The sequence below is a fragment of the Triplophysa dalaica genome, chromosome 23 (assembly GCF_015846415.1).
Source record: "Triplophysa dalaica isolate WHDGS20190420 chromosome 23, ASM1584641v1, whole genome shotgun sequence".
Lineage (NCBI taxonomy): Eukaryota > Metazoa > Chordata > Actinopteri > Cypriniformes > Nemacheilidae > Triplophysa > Triplophysa dalaica.
This window is the reverse complement of record NC_079564.1, coordinates 5,710,090-5,733,932: the sequence shown is the minus strand read 5'-3', so window position 1 is coordinate 5,733,932 and position 23,843 is coordinate 5,710,090. Positions and strand designations below refer to the sequence as shown.

The 23,843-nt window shown below is 37.4% G+C and overlaps 2 protein-coding genes across 3 annotated transcripts; one reads left to right on the top strand and one right to left on the bottom strand.

Annotated features, from left to right (window-relative positions):
- Nucleotides 1–830: 830 nt before the first annotated feature.
- On the top strand, nucleotides 831–12,685 carry si:ch73-173p19.2 (V-type proton ATPase 116 kDa subunit a 1). The gene is made up of 17 exons (XM_056738236.1): nucleotides 831–947; nucleotides 1,562–1,640; nucleotides 2,572–2,669; nucleotides 3,299–3,427; nucleotides 6,285–6,367; nucleotides 7,446–7,539; nucleotides 8,142–8,354; nucleotides 8,689–8,839; nucleotides 9,156–9,289; nucleotides 9,396–9,556; nucleotides 9,812–9,905; nucleotides 10,504–10,622; nucleotides 10,864–11,071; nucleotides 11,160–11,267; nucleotides 11,777–11,894; nucleotides 11,976–12,147; nucleotides 12,595–12,685. Exons 1-17 carry the CDS (start codon nucleotides 831–833, stop codon nucleotides 12,683–12,685), a joined length of 2,169 nt encoding a protein of 722 aa, XP_056594214.1.
- Nucleotides 12,686–12,965: 280 nt separating this feature from the next.
- Nucleotides 12,966–23,800, bottom strand: si:ch73-173p19.1 (uncharacterized). 2 transcript variants are annotated; one of them, XM_056738958.1, is made up of 17 exons: nucleotides 23,667–23,800; nucleotides 22,695–22,801; nucleotides 22,195–22,328; nucleotides 21,842–21,987; nucleotides 21,597–21,755; nucleotides 21,059–21,515; nucleotides 20,874–20,975; nucleotides 19,226–19,322; nucleotides 18,568–18,785; nucleotides 18,199–18,441; nucleotides 17,472–17,570; nucleotides 17,197–17,390; nucleotides 16,925–17,099; nucleotides 16,128–16,284; nucleotides 14,872–15,025; nucleotides 14,679–14,790; nucleotides 12,966–14,601 (listed from the first exon to the last, which is right to left on the bottom strand). In XM_056738958.1, exons 1-17 carry the CDS (start codon nucleotides 23,679–23,681, stop codon nucleotides 14,426–14,428), a joined length of 2,745 nt encoding a protein of 914 aa, XP_056594936.1. In that variant the 5' UTR covers nucleotides 23,682–23,800; the 3' UTR covers nucleotides 12,966–14,425. The 2 variants fall into 2 exon arrangements, with proteins under 2 accessions (XP_056594936.1, XP_056594937.1); XM_056738959.1 differs by lacking the exons at nucleotides 22,695–22,801; nucleotides 23,667–23,800 and having other exon boundaries at nucleotides 22,068–22,199.
- Nucleotides 23,801–23,843: the final 43 nt, after the last annotated feature.

The window sequence follows — 23,843 nt, the reverse complement described above, 5'->3', positions numbered from 1 at the left end:
GTGAAAAGAGCAAGCATTAGCAATTTGATTTTAATAGTTCTGAGATATTTTGTGGTATTAGCTGTTCCTGCGCTTCACTGAAGCATATTTACATTTAGTCATTTAGCAGAAGCTTTTATCCAAAGCGACTTACAAAGAGTTTAGGGAGCTATGAGCGTTATGTCATACAGGAGCAATATAGGTGCCAATACAAAGTTACTGGTTTCAACAAAGAATAGACCACTACCCGTTGAGAGAAAGAATTTTTAGAATGTGTTGAATGTTGTGTTGACAGTCTTTCTGTAAATATGCGAACAGCTGGGTTTTTGTGTTCATACAAAAGTCAAAGGTTTATTGAAGGCAATTACATACTGTATAGAGTTTTGTAGTAAGCTCTTGGTATGAAGCTTTTTTAATAATGACATCAGATTCAGTTCTGTCACAAAAGGAATAAATCTAAAGGACATTAAAAGATTAAAATAGATGCAATACATTAATCCTCATACATTTGAAATATGAAATAACTGCTGTTGGCAAATAGATGCATCCACAGGTGCAGGGTTATAGCATAAAAACATACATTGAATACAAATGTTTTATTTATAATAACCTACATTACAGAAAAATAAGCCGTATGAAACCTTAGACTTGCATGTTTGCTTGATAAAATGGAAATATTTGGGCCGCCCCAGCTGTGTTGTCAATATTGATTCTGGGGCCACACAAGAGCAGTATTGATCTGTCAGACAGACATTTAATAGACTGGGTTACAAAAAAACGACAATCACAGCAGCCCCTCCATCAGCCTATATGAGTTACTCACTCACATTATTAAAAACTAACTTTTAAGAATGTCTTCATCTTTTCGAAGTGAGGAGATGTGTCTCGCTCAGCTGTTTTTTCAGACTGAATCCGCCCACAATTGCATCAGTGAACTTGGACATCTCGGGCTGGTTCAGTTTAAAGACGTGAGTAACCTTACAGTTTTGTTTTTGTGGGTCTGTTTTTGTGTGTAAGTGACTCGTGTAGGCCGATTAGAATTAAAACGCTGACAATTGGTTTGACAGAGCAAAGTGGCCACAAAGTCTGTGTTGTACGACACGGTACAAACAACATTACAGATAAAAATGTAATTGAGCATCAATAGGTCCATTAGCCATCGCTCCATGGATAAATGGCTTTCCATTCTGGTTTGATTTTGTAGTTTTAATGTTTTGATGGAGGATTCATTTGTTAGATAGTCGGCCTTTTTGGCACTCAAGTAACCTTTAATTGCATTCCATTGATTTCTAAATGTAGTCTGCTTTTAGTGGCACGCACACGTTCTAGCGCAATAACTCGTTCTCTGGACATTTGTTCCATTCATAGAGGATTTTCATTGTCCCTGAACTAGATATCTCACCATTGGGTGAATCGATCAATGCAAAACAATGCAGAAAGAGACAAACTTACATTATTCTTGTCAATTTGCTTTAAAGAAGGGATTATTTCAATAATTTATATAAAATGAATGCTCTTTTAAAATAAGTCTGTATATATTCTGTTTTGACACGTTGCCTTGAGTTATCAATGATCTTTTCAGCTGAATCCTGCTGTAGCGGCTTTTCAGAGGCGATTTGTGAAAGAAGTGAAGAAATGTGAAAAGATGGAGAGAATTTTGAGTAAGAACGTTTCTATTTCTTTATTCAACCAGTGTCAAGGTTTTTGTGATGGATAAATACTAGAAAGCAACATTTTGCTCAGAGGTTGCTCTTTCATTTTTATCTTAGTCTCAGATGTATCCAAGTTTCTTCTAAGATATTATTGTAAAAATAAAAACTAATGAAATGATTGTTAAAATAGATAAAGAGTATGGAGATTAATCTGGGTTTCAGCCAATTTGATGTGAAATGTTTGAGTTCATATTGAGATGTTCAATAATATTGACTTTTGATCGCAGACTTGACAAATTTGCGCTCCGTTTGAGACAATGTTGACATCTCTTCTGAAACTGTAATGGAGACATTTGTGAGATTTTTGGCTCTTTTTTCGGAGACTCGGGCAAAAGTTTCCATTTGCTCTCCATTTAATTTAATTGATGTGGATGAGAAATAATTAAGATGGTAAAGACATCTCAGCTGTGATTTTCTTTCACTGTGATGATGTCACTTCCTCTCAGTGGTCCTAGCAGAGAAAGCACAGGTGTGGTTTATCACATTAACTATAGATTTGATCCAAAGTTAATACTTTGTCTTTTAGTTTACCCACTTTTTTTTACATAAAACCACACAAAATCCTTTAGTGACACACTTAGCTTTAAATTATATTTGTGCGATGTTTAATTTTTTATATAATGCAAAGATATTCATACATTTTTAATATGACGTTTGTGCCTACTTACTTTTGGGCTACTGCATAAATTTTGTCCTTCACCCATCTCATCAAAACTTTTAACACGTTTTTAAAAGAAATCTTACAGTATAAAATTAGTAAAGATTTCACAAGCATCATGTTCCCAAGATTCATTTAATACAGTTCAACGGCAGGCCTGATGTGATTATCTCTCTTTAAACACAGTCCCATTGAGTTCTCTTGAAATGTTATATCACTCAGGGTATCTCGAGAAGGAAATGGTGAAATCTAACATTGTTATTGCACTGAAGAAGGAGAAGGAGGTCGTCCCCTGTCCCAGAGATGTTTTCGAGCTAGAGGTGAAAATTATTTTGGCACTTATCTTTTTTATTATAGTGCTCTCTAGAATACTTGATTCAGATTTGTCAGTTGAGTTGTCAAAAGGCCTCATTCTATCAAACTATACATTTCTTTGAAAAGGAAAAAATATATTATGCCTTAAAATATAAGATTAAAATATATAGTTCTTTTGCAATGTTTGTGTACAGCACTGTAAAATAACGTAATTTTACAGAATTTTACTACAATTTTACTGATTTTTCAGGTATAATGTCCTAAAAAGTAATTTTATGGAATTTAACTGTTTTTACAGTGTTTTCGGGGATTTTTTAAAAGAAAGACATTTGCACATTTGCAGTTTATTTCTGGCGTTTTCACGTTTTTTCTTTACTTTTAAAATACCGTCAAAAACCATAGAAATTACAGAAAAAGACAACAAATTTACAAGAACGGTGAAAATGTCATTTGTAATTTCACATCATTTTTTTTACTAAATATTTGTATCGCCCCAGTTGCAACAAATGTCCCGCTTTCTTACAGGATCCCCCCCATTTTAAACCACGCCCCCAGGTTTAAAATGCTTTGATTGACTGTATCTATTCCATTGTTTTATTTAACGACTAAAAACGGCACAACTGATGTTCTTTAGTCCACATTTGAGAAGTTGGAGCAGGACCTGAGAGAAATCAACCGTAACCATGTCGCACTCCGTCAGAACCTCAGCGAACTCATGGACATCGATTCTCTGTTGAGGATGGCCGAGGACTTCTTTGAAGAGGTGAACGTCCTGAGATGAATCCATGCAAATCCTAAAATGGCAAACAAGCTTTCATACCATTAAAATAATTGGTTTTGATACATGCTGCAGTATGTCATAAGCAGGGGCAGCGAACCACCAAAGTGGGAAAACAAGGGATTTTTTCGGACACATTCAACAAATGTAATATGCTTGCTCTCACCATTCTGAACTGCCCTCACATTGACTTCCATACAAAGATCTTTTTTTTTACTTCAGTCCCTTCATATTCAGGCCCTGCAAAGTGCAATGCATTCTCTTCCGAAGCTCTCCCCTAAGTTAGGTTACTTGCTTGCGTCATCATTCGCAACCTTAACTTGTGCAGTGATTGCACCATTCTCAACCCCAGTAGCCTACTGCGAGAGATTTTGAAGACGAACCGCTAGATTTCGACCCGCTAGATTTGATGTATTTTGTGAAAATAAAACAACATTTTCTTTTAAGGCAATTTACATATTCACAGTGTACATGTACATATAAACTGTGCGCATTTTGTATAACAGCAACGCTATAGCATCTAAGAATACAGTTTATTTTAAGTAATAGGCTACCACAGTATGTTGTCATGTGGGCTGGCAGTTTATTACTGCAATTAATCCATAATAAATAAAAATTCACTTATTAATGCTACAACCACATGCTTTGTTGGTTGAATGTTTCATTATAAGCAAAGAGGTAATGATACATGGTTATATAACCTGTCAAATGCTCATTTAACAAAATACATTTAGTCCCACATTATCGATGTTGTAATTTTTTGGTTATTGTTCTTGTTTCCCCCCTAATTTGTATGCACCAGCGGCAACTGGTCATCAGCTGTTTAATGTTTGTGTTGCAGGCTGAATCTCTGATGTCGTGTTCTGAACCTCCTTCTGAAGACTCCATGTGTATGACCGTCTCATCGCACATCACCAGTCGCAGAAACAGCAGCTCCAGCATTGTCGGACCACCATATCTGGGGTACATCTAACACATTATCTCAATCTGAAATAAAGGTCACAGTTACAAAGGCCTGATGTCGTACACTAACCTTGCATTTGGCCTCACTATATCAATCTCAGTTTGAAACATAAATCTGCAGGTAACTTTACATGTTGAAGTTGAAGTCAAACAGCAAAATCATACCCGACAGCTCAAAATTATATATATATATACATATAAATAAAAAACATGGAGTTCTCATTTTGGAACCAAACTCTTCAAATGTATGGCCATACATACATGGCCATCGTGGAGCCAAGCGAAGTGTCAAATGGTTCTTTATAATAAGAGATTTTTTACTAAACCCAAAGAACTGCACACATCCAATGCAGAACCCATTAATTTAAGTTTTAAGCCAAATAACTAATTTCATGTTAAAATGCTTGAACAAAATAAATAAATGAATTAATAAAAAAACGAAAAGTATAAGTTATAATATTTGCACTTTCAATATTGTATTCTTTTAGATTTATAGCGGGTGTTATCAAACAAGAAAGGTTTCCTGCCTTTGAAAAGGTTCTTTGGCGTCTTTTCCATGGGAATTTTGTGCTTCGGCATGCAGAGATACAGTGCACAGAAGAGTTCCAGACAGACGTGAGAAATTCCCAAACATTGTATTTTCTTCCTACTTTATCCATTTTAGCATTACTCTTTTAAAACATAAATTTAAAGGACTCGTCGGATGAGCACTTTCAACAAGTTGGTATGATTTATTGGGGTCTTCATGAAATGTCTGGAACATATTTCGCTTAAAGACACTCAATGGCTGTGTAAACAAAACCCTTCTTGACTCGTCAAAAACAACTATGCTCACATCAACCCATTTTGGTGCATGTCTCTTTAAATGATAATGAGTTACAACGCAACCCCCTCCGTCAGGCATGTCAACACAACAAAAATGTAGTACTGCCATGGCAATGGTTTAACTAAATTATGTTACTTGAACTCCTCTGCGGATAGTTTTGTTTTAAACGTCTCAAATCATTCGTCCGGGGACGGAAAAATCTGTTGTGCGTATATGCTTGCCTTAACTCCACGGAATATGCACCTGCAGATCTCAGCCGAATTACGTGGATTTTAACGCTCGCCGATGACAAGTTATAACGTTACACACACAATGTGAGAGCATAACTAGTATGCTGTGACAGATTTTCAGCCTAAGGACGAAAGATTTGAGTCATTTAAAATGAAACTAAAGGCAGTGTTGCAAAAATTAGCAAAATGAACAGCTTGTCGCAGCTGAACAAATTAACGCACATCATGTATTCACATACATACAGCTAAACTCCAAGTGCCCATTTGCCACGAACTTTAGCCATGGCGTCACGTACACCGCTTTCGCTTGTGAAAACTACAATGGTGGCAGCGCCGTGGGTGGATCTGTATAGATTAAGGGGCAAAAATATTATAATAAGATCCTGCTTTTACATCACATCAGGAGCAAAATCTGAACGGCTCGATTTCTCACATGCTTGCAGGGAAAGGCTTATCAAAACAAACTTATTGGGATCTCGTTTTTCACGTTTTCTGGGTTGCTATATGCACGGGGACCGGATTATAGTTAAATACAGAAAAATGTGGATTTTCATCCGATGACTCCTTTAAGGACTTGCAACACTCTGCTGACACTAGAGTCCAAAATCCATTATCTGAGTCTATTAATATTTGCTCATGAATATTTAAAGCACCCGCACGCTATCAGATCATCAATATAAACCACACTTGTGGCCATACTGCTCACGTTTGAAATGCACATGAAGATATAGATTTTTCTATGTATAGGCACTAGTGCACATTCATGCCGATATGTGTTCTGCATTCCTGATACATGGTCAGCAAAATGTATTTCTTGTAGCAGAGGGGACTTGCCAAGAAAGATGTGTTCATTATATTCGTCCAGGGAGATCACGTGCGAGAAAAGATTAGAAAGGTGTGTGACGGGTGAGTGACGTTTTTCCAAATACATAAAATATAAGAGTTAAATATACATGTATGCTGGGTGTAGGGCTGCCACAATACCTCAATTATTATAGCCAAAACAATTCACGACAACAATATTATTATTGCGGTGAAGGGAAACAACAGGAAGCAGATCTAAATCCAAACAATGGTCTTTCATTAAATATAACAAATGAAAACAAGAACACCACATAACACCTATTCAATCCCCCACAATGGATAACTAATAGACAAGAGATGCGTCTGAATTCGCCTCTTGTTCACTCATGCACCATTCCCTATATAGCAAATGCTACACAGTCCATATGAGAAGAATTAGTAGAAATACTACATGGTCACTTGGGATCTTCACCCCCAAGAAAACTTGGGCCAAAAACAGGAAATTCGGCATGAAAGTAGTCAAGTGGACAAGTGCAAAAACCGCAAGTGATGGTATTTGGACGCAGCCTTACTCAGAATTCGGACAACACTACAAAATGGCGGACACCCGATATAGTGCACTATATAGGAGATAAGGGACAAATTCAGACACAGCTAAAGGCTTAAATACACTGGGTAACAAGAAACACAAAATAAACACAAAATCAATGTGAAGAAGCTCAACAAAAAACTACAATCGAAGACAGGAAACAGGATGTAAGAAAAACAAAACACAATTATCACAGTATTTTTATTTAAATAAAAATAAATTGTGCTATAAGTCATCTTAAATTTGTTTGTTTTGTGTTTCTCTTTTTTTGGCCAATGAATGAGTCAAAATAATAGAAAATAAAAAAAGGAATCAGAGAGAGTATAAATTGGTTCAAAACCGCCACCTACTTGTTTGAGTGTCAACCATGCACTAAATTATTTACAATTATTATCATTTGTATTGTGTAGTATTAACACAATATCAATTAATATCACGATTTTTTCCAGGGGTATATTGTGACACCCCTACATTATAGATTTTGTAATTGATTTTTTATGCCAATATAGTTATTTGCATTAGCTTGATGCATCGTTACAAATTTTTAAGAAATTGTTTCATTTTATCAACACATTATTTCAATCCCCTAAGCTTTCATGCCAGTTTGTATTCGTGCCCCAAAACATTGCATGAACGCAAGGAGATGAGCAACAACATCATGACGCGGATGGAAGATCTACGATTAGTGAGTCACAATCCAGACTATTTTGAGTTCCAAATAAAGCACTTTTTCCAACCATTACTTCTGTCGAAAAGGGAACCTGTGTTCATGGCTGGTCGATGCTCAAATTCCACAAACGAACAAACCATGTTCGTGACGTCTTTTTCAATCATGATTCTTTATTTCTGATTATTTCATCCCCATAAAACAAGCAAATTCTTCTCATTTATTTACCTTAAAGGTCCAGTGTTTGAACTTTAGCAGCATCTAGTGGTGAGGTTGCGAATTGCAACCAAGGGCTCACTCCAACCCTCCTTTTTTTAGCACTACGGTGTCTGACTCAGGACTAAGAAGTCGTCACATTTTCGCTTCTTTGCCGAAGGAGATAATGTATTTACGAAAGGGCAACTGTAGAAACAACATGATGAATTCCATTTAAGGGGACCCGTGGTGTATGTAGATAGAAATAGCTCATTCTGAGATGATAAAAACACAATGCTTCATTATGTAAGGTCTTTATACACCTTGGAAGACAATAGATACTATGAAAAATTACACACTGGACCTTTAATAATGTTGTTTTAGAAAAAACATAATGCTTTTTTATGGCCACATGTGCTTTTAAGGTCCTGAGAAGGACCGAGGAGTATCGCGCTGGCGTCTTGATGAAAGCTGCAGATCATGTACACCAGTGGAGCAGTAAAGTGAAGAAGATGAAGGCCATCTACTACACTCTGAACCTCTGTAACATAGACATCACACAGAAGCTGATCGTAGCTGAGATCTGGTGCCCTGTGTCAGATCTCACATTAGTAAACAACGCCCTGATTAAAGGATCTGTACGTATTGCATATGATAATATCTGTACATGTGTTTTAAAGACAGAATGAAAATGCTTTCATCATTTATTCATCCTCATGTCGTTTTAAACCTGTATGACTTTCTTTCTTCTGCAGAACACAAAAGAAGATAGTTTGAAGAATTTTGGCAACCAAACAATGCTGGCCCCAATTGACTTTCATTGTATGGACACAAAACCACTGAGACATTTCTCAAAATATCTTCTTTCGTGTTCTGCAGATGGAAGGGTCATATAAAGGTTTTAAAGGGTAAATAAACGATGACAATTTTTAGATATCAAGGTTTAATTTACAAATGAATTTTCTTTTTTAGGAGCAGAGTGGTTCCAGTGTGACTCCAGTTCTGAACCGCATTCAGACTCAACAAACGCCACCAACCTTTAACAGAACCAACAGCTTTAGTGAGGGTTTTCAAGCCATTATTGACACCTATGGGGTCGGTACCTATCAGGAGATCAATCCAGGTGAATGCACGGCAGAAAATATTATTGGTCGGACTTCTCAATTAGGTTTCAATTAAAGTGACAGTTCACTGTAAATTATTAAGATGTATTTAGATAAAGTGAAAATACAAAGTTGTGACGAACAAATGAGTTCATGTTGAAATAAATTGTTGACGTCATCATTTCCTCTCCATTTAATCTCATTTATGTTTAACAGTAATTGAGATATTAAAGAAATCACATCTGTTATTATTTCCTATGAGTTTAAGATATTCAAAATTAAAATAAGCAAAAAGCAGGTGACTGTGATCCTTCTCTCCCCATTCTGTTTTCTTAGCTCCATACACGATGGTAACCTTCCCCTTCCTGTTTGCCGTGATGTTTGGAGATTGTGGTCATGGTTTAGTGATGACATTGTTTGCGGTCTGGATCATTAAACAGGCCGAATGTTTGAGGAGATATAAAAATGAGGCATGAAACCACAATCTTCTTTTTTACTGCCACAATAAATTCAGATCTCATTCTGGCTTGTGTTGACTAATATTTGTTATTCATAATCCTTGTGTTTTTCTCACAGCTTATTGGTGTCCTGGTTGGAGGACGCTACATCATTTTGCTCATGGGAATGTTCTCTGTTTACACTGGCCTGATTTACAATGACTGCTTCTCAAAGTCCTTCAACGTGTTTGGTTCTTCCTGGCGTGTTCAGCCCATGTTTCACCCCCACGGGCCATGGCAGTATGTAAACTAAATGCTTGAAGGTTTTAAAGTAGCTGTCACGTTCATTTTTCCTGTTAGCAGAGGCCTGTGTTCATGCATTTAGATAAGGATGTAATATTATAATTGAACCTGTACTAACTTAGAACTATTGTATATGGTCAAAATATGCTTCTTATCTAACATGACCTTTTTAATTTCAAAAGTATGCTTTTACCTCAAGATCTTTAAACACATCTTACATCTTTACACACATTTCTTTGTGCTGTGTTTCAGCAATGACACACTACATGATTGCGAGCATCTTCAGCTGGACCCAGTCATTCCCGGGGTTTATTCTGGTGTCCCATATGTGTTTGGCATTGATCCGGTTAGTGCATGTAACATTTGGTTTGCACAACTTTTTTATAAATATATATATATATACAGTATATATATTCATACTTAAATGTAATTTTTCAAGTTTTAACGTCTCATCATGTATTGCTTACAACTTTGTGATGCCGGCTATAGACTATTGCTTCAAGACAGGAGAGGTTATCTTATATTATTCTGTTCAGTAGGTGTTTTTTTTTGCCTTTTCGGATGACAGTTTATGCAAAGTTGCAATTTTAAAAACAAATTGATGTATAAATAAAATAAAATTATCACATAACCATAATGATAAAATATAATAAAATGTTAAACAATCAATTTGATGGCTAGACTTTATTGTTAACATAGTGAAAGCTATGTGTGTGTATATCGCAATTTTACTGACTGCCCTAATGTTATAAAGGTATAAAGAGACAAAAGAAATGTATATAACTCACAAATGAGATTATAATGTAAATAATGTAAATAGTTGACGTAACAGCTCTCTACATTTGCATCATCTGCAAAATCAAAAAATTCCAGGTTTTTACATTTGCCTCATTCACACCATACCAACCCTAACGTGAATTTATTTCTCCAATTTTGAATTTTAGGTTTGGAACATTGCATCAAATAAGCTGTCGTTTTTAAACTCTTTCAAAATGAAGATGTCTGTGATTTTGGGAGTCAGTCATATGCTTTTTGGGGTGACCCTCAGCTTGTTTAACTATGCGTAGGTATTTGTTTATTGTATATAAATTCAGCCAAATGTACATTTTAGATCATTTTAATAAAAAAATATTGATCACTTTTAGTGAGGTTCAGTTAGTGATAAAATAACAATCAACAATCTTTTATTTCACACAATACCATTTATGAATCTGGGTGTACCTTCTTTTCTGCAATACTTTTTCCACATTACAAGTTGACATACATTGTATTGAGAACCGATTTGTCATCATTCTGTTTTTCAGATATTTCCGAAACTTCCAGGACATCTTGATCGAGTTCATTCCACGTACGATCTTCTTCTTGTCTCTCTTTGGATATCTGGTGTTCCTCATCCTCTACAAATGGTGCATCACAATACCATCCGACGTGGCTCCCAGTATTCTCTTACTCTTCATTAACATGATGCTGTTTGATTATCAGTCTCAACATCATCTTCTTTATAAAGGACAGGTTTGAATTCATGCTTCACTTTTCCAAAAGCATGAATCAGCTGAAGCAGTCAATATTACAAAATGACTGATACTGTAACCCTCTCCAGAAAGCTGTACAGATCTGTCTGGTTGTGACAGCTGTTCTCATGGTTCCTGTGATGCTGATGGTGAAACCTTTTCTCGCATACAGAACGTACATGAAAACCAGACCGCCGGTGAGTTGGATGATTTATGAAAATGTTTAAATCAATCAGGTGCCAAATTCTAAAAGTTGAACTTAAGGTAAATAATTAAGTTTAGTAATTTATGTGCTTAAAAATTCAATTCATTTTCATTTTATAACTGAAATTTTAAATACAACAATTACAAATAATTGTATATAATAAGATTGAATTATTTCAAGTTATTTTATCTTATTTGTTCATTCATTCCGTTACTTGACAAAACGTTTTTGAAGCAATTTATTTTTACTATTAATTTGCAAAATGTTTTTATTGTTTGTATATTTATTTGAACATGCTTGTGATGAAGTCGAGTCTTTCTACAGGTGTTTGGAAACTCTCTGAACGATCAGCATGGAGCAGAAACGTGCTCTTCCTTCTCACAACGTCAGAGTGATGAGACAGTAAGCATCTCCAATCCTTCACATCTTACAAGAATATCTTGTATAGTAGCTCTCGCTTCTTTTGACATTAAGATCATTTGGTTTCATCTTCATTTGCAGGCGAGCATGAGTGACATCTTTGTGTATCAGGCAATCCATACAATCGAGTTCTGCCTGGGCTGCATTTCCAACACGGCCTCGTATCTGCGGCTCTGGGCTCTCAGTCTGGCTCATGCAGGTCTGTTCTGCAAACTGTAGGATCAGTCGTTCATCTCAAACACATACAAGAGCACGTATAACGTCTCCCTCTCATCCACAGAGCTGTCAGAGGTGCTTTGGCGGATGGTTCTTCAGGTGGGACTGAGGTTTTCCTCCGGTATGGGTTCTCTCGTGTTAGCACTGATCTTTGCTGCTTTTGCGGTTCTCACGGTGACTGTTCTTCTGGTTATGGAAGGTCTCTCTGCTTTTCTACACGCTTTACGGCTACACTGGTGAGAAATACAAAACATAATTCATTACCACAGAATATCAGAGATGTGATTATCAGGGTACAAACGTGTTGCAACACCTTCGAAGTATAGAGACAAATTTTATGGAGGTGTAACACGAATGTAGTACATGGAATATAATCTAGATTTGTGTCAATTTGACGAGAAATGTTTGAGATCTTATTTTTTTTTAAATTTTGATTGGAGACAAATCTGAGCTCATTTTGAGACATTGATGAGAACTCTTATAAAATTCTAATGTAGACGTTTGTGAGATTTCAGGATCTTTCTAAAGAGAAATATATGCAGAAGATTCCAAGTTTCCATTTGTTCTTCATCTAATCTAATTGATGTCTAGTAGAAAATATTGAGATTTCTTATGTGATTGAACACAATATTACCTAAATAACTCAACGTTATGACAGATTTTTTATATATGTTTGTTTTCAGGGTTGAATTTCAGAACAAGTTTTATGAGGGATCTGGTTACAAGTTCACACCCTTGTCTTTCGACAGCCTCTTGAAAACTCAGCAGCAGTAGTCGCTATATTGCTTTTTGTACTGTGCTATTTATCTATTTTTACATCTTGCTTATTATTTTGTTTTGTAGACCTCTACATATAATTTTATTTTAAGGAGAAAATTGTAGGTTTGGGTTTCATTGGCCCATTTGATTTAACATTTATTAGTAAATGAATACATTCAGAAAACAGAATCACAATGTAATGATGCACTTAATGTTCTTTTATGCTTGAAGCGGGACTTTGAATTAGACCAAATCTATCGATCACAACACAATTCAATTCGGACAAAACAAAATAAACATTGTAAAATGTCATTTTATTAATGGTGTAAGCCTGAAGTACAAAATAGTCTTAAAACATCCTAGTTTTCTAGAAAATAAACTGTACACGTTCTATTAACACAGAAAAACATTTCAAAGTATATTTCAAACAGACTGAATGAATAGCACAACATGCATCACACACACACACAAGGTTGCTGTTCTGTGAATTTGGGTTACAGTAGTAGGTTTTCCAAACAAAATGTTGTTAATTTTTTGGTTACGTCTTATAACATTTTGAGACAATCTAGAAATGCATACAGTATGCACAGAACCAACATTTTCTAAACACTGAGGAGCATTCGATGGGTTAATGTCAGAGAAATGTCCATATGAACATGCATATAGAAAATCTAATTGTGGTTATCATGGCATTTTAAATGAAGAGTTTTGCATTTCATGAGAAGCGTACATATACGCAACAATTTCAACACAAACCTTCGAGTTAAATCCAAGACAAAACAGCTCCTTGCATTTGAGGTGTTTATGTTCAGATTGAGATATTCCCATGCAGACCTTTCCTCCAGATGTGATTGAATATTGTTATCGTTTTATTATTTTCAAATGTTATTGCATTCAGATGTTTAAAGGAACAAATCAAATGCATAAATGCAAGCCTGATGCATGAGTTCCTACAGAAACAGTCGAATGCCAATGATGTGATGCTTTATTTGGTTTCCCAAGAACCATTTTACTCCCGTTTGCATTTTTACTGTATAGATGTTTTTTTGTCACCTGTTCAATTATTATTAAATTCAAATGTTGTTGGTTAAGGACAGATGTTTGTAATTTGACAGAAACACAGACTTTGTTAACAGGCTAACCTTTTTCCAGTTAGTTTCAGATATAATAACACATGTACATTCAACAGGAACAGACATATGGGACCATTTCAAAAGCAGCACGCATTTAAAATCAAACTTCTTATGGATTCGGTAACATGCTTAACACTCAATGCAAACTTTGGTACGTAATCCCTGAACTAAATGACCTTCCAGTTTATCAATCATTCTAAGCAATGCAAGTATCCAAAATATATTTACTTAAACAGTTCGTTAATAACTAATATTACTTTTCATCTAGTTTTTAAATTATATTCTTTTCAAATTAAACCAGTTATGCCAAAATGCTCTCACCGGGTAAAAGATTCAACATCTGTCATGCAAAAAAATGTGATCATCATAATCTGGGTCCTGCTGTAGAAGGGTCATTATTACTAAATTGCATTTTTAAATCATATTTTGAAAAAGTACATGAAAATGCAAAACCGTGCATGTTAAAATTCCAGATCAACTTGTTTAGCAATAACATTCAACTTGATTGTCGATCTCAAGTGGGATTTGAGTTTCTTCATCTTGGTACTAATCTCTCCCCACCGTTAAACAGATGCCAAAATAAGAATACTAGGATCATAATGCACTGGGTGCACTGTTGTCATTATTCGATGTCGTCGTCGTCAGACTGCTGGTCTGGCGGTATTGCGCGGGTATTGCTGGCCCGGACGCTTGTCAAATGATGGCAGGCGGAGATCAGATTGGCAATGCCAACTAGAGTCACACCCGTACTATCCAAATTCACTTGACTTAACTGCATACGACACAGAAACTTCAGACCTGAGATATAAAAACAGCACATTTAAGAAAAGCTTAATTATTGTCACCTAATGTTAAATGAAGGTTCATGTCGGTACCTTGATCTGTGATTCTGGTTTTGCTGAGGTTGACTTTAAGCAGCTGAGGACAGTGTACTAAACCTCGTCTGATCACCGTATCACCCACTTGTGTGCTAGCCAAACCCATTACCTACGATACAAACATACTTAAAAGTTTCTTTGAGTACATATTTAACATTATATCTTTGATAAATGTTGGTGGTGGCTGTACCTGCAGATGTGGTAAATGAATGACTAGGTTGGCCACGCCTCTGCTGGTGACTGCAGTCCGGTCCAGACACAGTTCCTGGAGTTCTTTTAGACTGACCAATCCTTGCAGCCCAGCATCACTCACCTGAGTGTTGCTAAGAGACAGCCTCTTCAACCTGTCAGGTAAAAGAGGTAAAAGTGGGGTTTGCGTTTCCATCATTGGTAAAAGGGAAAGGTTTAAAAATTAGGGATGCACCGAAATTCTTGGCTGAAGCCGAAGATGATGTGAAGCACTTGGCGGAATAATACCGAACACGTTTTTTTTGTCATTTCTTAAGCAAAACTTAATAGACAAAATGTGCTTTTACTAATTTGTTAGGCTTTTTAATAAGATACAATACAACTGGCCGGAATACACAGAACATACTTTGACAAGATGTTTAGTACAGGGAACTGTGTGCACGCGACCTCTGTCGCCATGTTCGGTAAAATTTATTCGGCCATTTCACATATTCTGAAAATTCGGTGCATACTGTTTACAACTAATTGCCGATGAAAGCATTTGGGACTAGAAACGATGAATCGCACTTAATCAAATTCAGAATAAAAGTTTGTCTTTACTTAATATACTGTATGTGTGTGTACGGTGAACATTAAATTTGTATTTATAAACACATACATGTACGCATACATGTGTCATACATGTGCATATTTAGAAAATATTTGCATGGTACAGTATATATATGTGTATATCTAGTTTAAATTATATACAAACATTTCTAAAATATATATATCTATGTGTTTATATTTACAACATTAATATGCACAGCACACAGACATTTAACAGCCCTATTTGGGTCATGCTGATAATTTACATTTAGGCACGGTTCCATCTATTTTTATCCACATTTTGGGATATCAAATAAAAACTATGCTTACGTGGAAACGCTCAAGCGCACAAATGAGTCAAAGACATTGTGTATGGGATAAGATGATATGCCCATAAACTCGGATGGAAACACATTTTCAGGACTTGACGTGCATCAAAAACGTAACGTGACTTTGCCTCAGCGTTGCTGTTTCGGTCAAAACTGTTTACTCATTTCATTCTCTTCTACATTTCGAATGTTTTATGCGATTTTCTTATCTTAAGGAGGCCATAATATACAGTAAGTGCAAAAGATTTCAGAAGTAGGAGGAACACATATGCCTCGTTTTACTCAAGAAGACATCTAAAATGTGTCTGTCTTGGATTTCTGACTTTTCTCAAAGCTCTACCTGGTCATGCTGGAGAGCTTCATGATGCCATGGTCTGTGACCTGAGTGTAATCTGTCAGGTCGAGCTCTAAGAGAAAAGTCTGTTTGGAGAGAAATGAAAGTCCAATGTCTGTCACAGAGTGTCGTCCAGGCAGGGTCAACTGGGTAAGACTCAGACCTGCAACAGAAGAGAAAAACCAGACGCTGAAAATACACTCCACTCACGATGCGATTCACAATACTGATCTTACGATACAATTCATTCACCATTTATTTTCACATGAATTCTGCACTTTAAAAAAAACTGCTATTTTATTATTTCTGAAATGCTGCCCATTTCTTTGTAAAGTAAAAATCTATATTATGTCCAATAACAAATTTAAACTGCAATTTCAAAATAAATTCCAAATAAAATAAAAATGACTAATACCAAAATCTCTTTTTGGTCGCTGCTTTTCTTGTAATTTTTACATTTAAGAAATATAAGCATATCCACGTTTTCCAAGTTTGCAGTAAAAACAGCGGCCCCTGCTGTTCCAAACATGCATTGCGATCCAAATAACATTCCAACTGGCTTGAATCTTCACATATATAATCCATTTTAAACAGGCTCATGGTGAATTGTTGCATAAATTAATATAATGAATTAATAATAAATGAATACATTAGTAGACTGAAATTCCAATTCTGTTCTTGAATATAAATCGAGAAGGCAAAAAGAATCCATAAAAATATAATAATTCTTATAAATATAATAATATTAACAAAATATGATAATATAACTATTTATATATATAACTGTTCTTGATGGGTTTCACCTGAAATGATCTCCAGCGTGTGGTTTCCATCAGCGACCGCTATGCCGGCCAGGCTGAGAGCTGATAGGCTGGGGTGGGTTGCCAGGCGCTGGAGAGAATTCTCCTGCACACCTGTGCTGTCAAGGTGAAGCGTCTGCAGGTTTCGGAGCTCGGCGAGCGCAGACACATCCCTCACCTGAAGTGATAGAAGACGCAAGCTAAATATAATGTGATGAAAATCTCAGACTCTTGCACACTTAAAAACAACCATAACATGTAGTTGTGTTTATTACTTTTGTGTGTTTGATGCTCAGCATCCGTAGCTGCGGTGCACACGTGGGCAGAACTGTTAGCGTGTTATCAGTGATTACTGTCTGATTCAGACTCAGCTGGCAGAGTACAGGGGAACCTGACTGTAGATACATCACCATCCCTGCGTCGCTTACTTTAGTCTGATCCAGAGACAAAAACGTCAAACTGTGGAGTCCTGAGATCAGATGGTAAGGAGTCAGTCATTCGTCATGTGACAATTGCTATTGGATATCATGCGGTTTGCTGTGTGTCTCACCTGCGATGTGCTGCAGACAGCTGTCTGTTAGCTTGCAGCAGGAAGACAGGTTGAGATGCTGTAGTTTTGTGAGGTTGGAGAGAACAGAAAGACCGGCGTCTGAAAAAGAAAAGAGGAACTAGTGAGGTTGGAGTCACAAAAGATTTAAACCTATCGATGTAATAAAGATCCTATGAACTGTGATGCAGATGAAAAATGTTCTTGAAGTTGTACAAAGTTTATATGTTGTTGCAGTAATTGTTGTGGTGAATATATGGGGGTTTCACCCCTTAAAATATAGTGTCCAGACATGATTTACCATAATAGTGCTTTTTATTTAATTGTCCTGTATTTACACAGTAAACGTAAATTGTATTATATGTATAAAATATGTATATTTACTAATAATTATTTTAACTTATTTTATAAATATATAAATTGTAAAATTATAATAATAATTATAAAATGATATATTCTGTATATAACTATAATTATATGTATACAATACATGATCATATTTATATTATATAGTATTTTACATTAAATTATCTTTATAATATTATAACTATAATTGTTGTCTAATAAACTTTTTGCCGAAGCAAGCACCTCTCAAATTTACCCCCAAAAAATCTAGGTGTGTTTGATTTTCTGTATAATTGTGATAAAATGAAGAAGAAAAAATAAATAATATAAAAATGGAATTTAACACCAATATAAAATCTGAAAGGCACAAAACAAACGCAGAGACCTGTAATGAGAGGAGAGTTGACTAAGCTGAGATGCTTCAGACAGGAAAAGGCCCTCAGCTGCCGAAGCATCTCATTAGTGGTGTACGGATAACAGTTGAGGACAAACTTCTGCAGCGGGCAGCCGAAGAACAGCTCCAGCGTGCGTGGACGGAGGAGACGCTCGCGAGCCATGTGAGTCAACAAGAGTTCGGCCAGTTCTGGAGTCAGACATGCCAGGCTACTGCTGTACTGCATGCTGGGAGCTGAGAGAGAAGGTGTTTATTAGCGACATTTCAGAATGTTTTGGTAAATAAAATGTATTTTTGTGCAGGAGCAAATTAAAATGAGAGCGAGTGAATGAGGCATTATTTCCGTCACATTTTTCTGACCTGTCATGAGAGAAACGGTGGCTCTGGTTGCCATGGAGCAGAGTGTGGAAACGCGAGGTGTCTTGAAAGATTTCTTGGGGGGTGGGGGCTGCCCGTGCGGTGACTGCTGTTCGTCTTGATGGGCGGCTCTCTGTAACCGCTCCACCGCCGCCTGACCCGCTGCCACGCGCAATCCACGCTCCTCCTCAGGGTCTGCCGGGACTTCAGGCTCCGGCTCTCTTCAAAACACAACCAGTCAGTCAGAGCCGATGTATATTGTATACTGTGCAACTGTGCCTCAAGGGTCTCGTATTTGATTCCTGGCTTAAGGTCCTGTGCCAGTTCCCTTCTCTCTGACCTGTACTGCCTGTCAAAACCTATACTGTCATGTTAAAAATAAAGGTATTAAAAAGACTGTGTCTAAAAATAATACAACTTTTCTAAAAATGCTAAATGTAAAGATTAAACATTCTGGGGTGCGTTAATGTTTCTATTAATGTTTCTTTTAAACAATCTGGTAATGTTTGTTCTGCACTTTTTCGTGTTGAACATCAATAACAAATTCTGAATTTACTTTGTTAACAGTTGCCAGGTTGTGAAATTGTGTGTTAAATTGAAAACAATGAAAATAAAATGAATGACCTTTTAATTTTCACACCGGTTTAGATTTATTTCTCACCTGTTGCTGAGTCTGTTGCCCTGTTCAGGCCAGTGATGTCTGGGCTCCAGAGCCCCTCTAGCTCTGTTATCCATGAAAAAGGGCAACTGCGGCATTCCTGCCAGACCAAGATCATGTTTTGTTTATTATAATCTACTGTACAATGATACAATCTGTATAACGTGTTTTACATTTCATAGTTCCATATCGTATGATTAATCCCATTCATAATTGTAAGCAGATAAAATACTTGATGATATTTTCCAAGCCTGGAAATTGCCATTTCAAAAGATTTTCTTTAAAAGTGACTTTGGTCGGAGCCGATAGCCTTGTGGTTAGTCCTCAGACATATGGCGCTGTTGCGCTTCGGCCGACCCGAGTTCAAGTCCCGACTCGTGATCCTTTCCCAATCCCACCCCCTCTCTCAATGGCTTCGTTTATACTTAGGTAAATGCAATCCCCTGTGATCGAACCCACAACCTTGCGTTGTTAACGCAATGCTCTTACCACTGAGCTACAGAAAAGCTGTCGAGTGCGAATTAACATAAAAACTTCCTCGGAGGCTTCACGTGTCAATAAGATTTCTCAGCCAGTTATTCTCTTGTCTAGCACATCTAAACTACTCTTACTTATAAACCGGGCCTAAACTGCAACAGTTCAGGTCATTCACCTTTTTCCTGGATTTCTTATACAAGCAAAGATGTGACATACTTGAGCACAGCGTAAATAGTCTAAAGGTCAGAGGCGTCATGCTATGCTCCCTCAGATTTTTGAACAGTCAGCTTTGCATGCAACCTCCAAATGACGAGCTAGGCATCTATTCATCAGTTACATGATTCTATAGGGAGACACTATATCCGTTATGAGCTCCACCCTTGTCCTCTTCAGGAGATTTTCGCCATTATGATCACATACAGGAGCTTACATTTATCAATCCGTTGATAAATAAACGTTTCTCGACATAAAAATGCAAACAGACAGAAAGAAACAGAGATTCCTGCCTTTATTAGAGAGACGAATATGTTCAGCCCCCTCCCTACGAAGCTTAGAATATTCGATGTTGATTATTACCGAAGTTCAAAAAATGGTATTCACGACAGCCCTACAAATGGGTAAGAGCCACCCATTTGATTGGAGGTCTAGTTTCAGCAACATCATGTGCTCAAAGAATGAGATCAGCTGACTACCTGAATATACTGAATGACCGGGTAACTCCATCAATGGGTTTTTTCTTCCCTGATGGCACCGGCATATTCCACAATGAAAATGCCAGGATTCATCGGGCTCAAATTGTGAAAGAGTGGAACAGGGAGCATGATACATCATTTTCACACATGGATTGGCCACCGCAGAGTCCACACCTTAACCCCATTGAGAGTCTTTGGGTTATGCTGGAGAAGACTTTCCCATCATCCATACGAGATATTGGCGAAAATGAATTTTTTTTTTACATTTTGGACATTGCAGAAGCTTATACGTGCCGAAATCAAAGTTATAGGCTTTAATTCAAGTCAGATATAGAGACAAGAATATTGGAGACTATGAGATGGACTGTCATGGTCTACTGAGCACCACCTTTGCTAAATTGTATGTCCTATTATTGTTTCATTGTAAGGCCCCACTTAAATCTTTTGACAAAATATTTGCAACAAAAAAAAAACGCACATACCTTCGAGATGATATGGAGGTACTACTTCGTCTTCTGGCTGTGCTTCATTTTCCGAATGCTCTTCGTCTTCGGCATCACCTGGGACAAGTTTCTGGCCTCGTCCTTAAAACACAAAAATATATTTAATGTATTTACAGATGTAGGAATTATGATGACGATAGAATTTCGAATTTCATATTTCTTACCCCAGCGGTGAGCCGGATCTGCAAATGGAGGTTCAACCCCAGGAATCCCAGCATACCCCACTGCCTCCTCCCACAGCTCACGGGGCAACTGCGGAGGCACCACCAGATCATCCTCAGCTTCAGCCGCTTCTTGAAGAGGGTCATTGGGTGGTCTCGCCAGCTCTGGTAGTTCCACCTCTGCTTGTTCCACAACGCCCAATTGGGAAGCTGGACTAGTCGGGTCCTGAGGAGTCTCAGGAGGCGTGGTCTGAATACATAAGGCAGCGTTGGGAGTCAGTCCCAGAAACCGGAGTGAACAGGCAAGCTCCGATTCACCGAAGCGCTTCCGAGGGAATCCTTGTAGGAGAGAGAAGGCCGGGAGTGATGGATGTCGACCAGCAATGTACTCAACAACGTGACTTAGAGGCGTGTCTGCAGGGAAACGTTCACGCATCGACTCCCCAGAGGGAAGACGGATCTACATCACAGGGCACAAAGAAATCAAACAGGTCAGATTTTCTATCGATTAACAATTTGATCAACTGGCATAAACGCTGACCATAAGGATGCAATGGTTGTCTACGGTTGTCTCCACGCGGCCACCGAGTCTTTGACCTGGTTCGCAGGATGAAGACGTCTCAGCCATGGCTTCCGATTGTGCCTTCATCTGTTGGGTGCGGCGGTCCTCTGCGATCCTCTTTAATACCGACTCGCGCTCCTGTTGAAACATCAAATATTTAGTGCACCGGTAACCAAAATGTGAAATTGTGATGAATCTGTATGAATTGAATTGAATTGAATCACCTCTTTCTTCTGTCTTCTCTCCGCACGCGCCTCTTGCGCCACCTTTTGCCTCTGTTGCTCATGGAAATTACTTTTGTCCTGTTTGATTCGTGTTTCCAGTGGTGGGTGTTCCTGTGCTGAGGGGGGTCCAAGAACCAAACAAGGACCTAAAAAACACATAAGAAAGCACTCTGCATTGCATAACTTTGAAAATCCCGCATTCTATTGCATAAACCACATGACTCACACGTGAGGTTGTTCGCAATCACATTTCCATTCCCAGTACAAAGTTAACCCCCACCGAAAGAAGTGTACTTGCGTTTGCCAAAAACAAACAGGCACTGAACGAATTCTGGAAATGTTTAGTTTTGTACCGGCTGCTTCAGACTGTGAGCTGTTGTTTGCGAGCAGAGCATCTTTGGGAGCATTAAATGCAGAGAATGGCGTCTCCAGAGGCCCTGATGGCTGATTGACCAGCTTATGCCGTGGACTCCCACCCTGCAGAAGCCTACAGAGCAAACATGGATCGCATTAAAGGGTGTCTGACTATGAACCACAATGCTGATGTTATACCTTAAAACTGATAGATTTAAAGGGATAAACCACTCAAAACTGAAAATTATTTGATCACTTATTCATCCTCGTGTCATTCCAAACCTTAAGGACTTTCTCTCTTCTGCAGAACAAAAAAGAAGATATTTTGAAAAACGTCTGTAACAAAACAACAGTGGCCCCTGTTGACTTTTGATGTTCGTGCACAAAACCACAGTGACATTCCACAAAAGATCTTCTTTTGTGTTTTACAAACATGGCATGATGTCAAAATCCACAGAAACACAAAGCAGATGCATGTGACATCCTGGAGGATTTTTACCATTCAGCAGCTTCCTGCACAGAGAAGAAACCCGCTTGGATGGCAGCCTGTATCTGATCCTCACCGAAGCCCATCTCAGTGAGCATCTTTATGAACCCCCCAATGGTCTGCAAAATAAAAAATAACAAAACGGAACATTAATAAAATTGTACCATGATACCTCCATGGTATTTTGGGACTTGATAATAACTTAAAGTACTATACACAATGTGGTAAGGAGTATTACCATATAAATATAGCAATCATTTAGTACTATAGTAAATATAAAAGTGACCAGAAAGTCCAAACTAAATATGACTTAAGTCAGTTAAATGGGCAACAGGCAAATATCAGCTTACGTCACAAAAAGGCTGTAAAAGAAAGACTGAAGATGAAGAATGTAGAGGCCATGTTAAAAAAATATAAAATACCATTTTTACATAAAATTATCTTTCAATAATACGAATATTAAAAGCCAGATCCTTAGTTGATTCAATTGTCACTTAACATTCTATAGTCGACAACTTGTCGATTAAAGCATGTCTAGGATGGGTAGGCCAAGTCATAATTCAGTTATAATTCGATGACGAACCGGAAACTACCCAAAATACCACTGTAGGCAATTCAAAAAGGAAACGTGTTGACAGTTTCTGATTCCTGTTGTCAATAATCTACATTTTACAATTGACAAGGTCATGCAATGCATAAAACGAAGTACCCAAATAACTACAATTGTTTTGATGGAAGAAGGCTTTTCTCCTGCGTAGGCCTGCTGTATTTACTTACTACCTTAAATAGTTACACACACAATCCATTAATGACTTAAACCTTTCAGAAAAACAAAGTGAAGCTCGTGCATGCTCGTGTTCTACAGACACTTTAAGCTCTTGTCACAGTTTAGCATGTTTCATCCTGTTCGTACAAGCTAGTACCGCTAAACAACAACGTGCAAAAAAACAGAAGCGACTCTAATCAACCACATTGTTCGCTTACCGCTGTGGAGTCCATAGTTTTATTAAATATCTTTTAAAATGTTGAATATTAGGATTTGTTGACACTTTACTGAGGTTGTTTATTGATTGTCCATGTCCGCACAGAATGGTGAACGTGCTTGGGCTATACGTCACAGCTTCCGTCCGAACTGCCGTACAGTAGACGCTGATTGGATGA

Excerpts from the sequence above, each read along its gene's own strand:
- si:ch73-173p19.2 (XM_056738236.1), top strand. The coding sequence starts at position 831 with ATGTCTTCATCTTTTCGAAGTGAGGAGATGTGTCTCGCTCAGCTGTTT. Across the intron at positions 2,670-3,298 it reads GAGATGTTTTCGAGCTAGAG|TCCACATTTGAGAAGTTGGA; the intron begins GTGAAAATTATT and ends GATGTTCTTTAG. Across the intron at positions 8,840-9,155 it reads CTATCAGGAGATCAATCCAG|CTCCATACACGATGGTAACC; the intron begins GTGAATGCACGG and ends CTGTTTTCTTAG.
- si:ch73-173p19.1 (XM_056738958.1), bottom strand. Across the intron at positions 22,329-22,694 it reads GTGCAGGAAGCTGCTGAATG|GCTTCTGCAGGGTGGGAGTC; the intron begins GTAAAAATCCTC and ends TTTGCTCTGTAG. Across the intron at positions 15,026-16,127 it reads AAGCTCTCCAGCATGACCAG|GTTGAAGAGGCTGTCTCTTA; the intron begins GTAGAGCTTTGA and ends TTTACCTGACAG.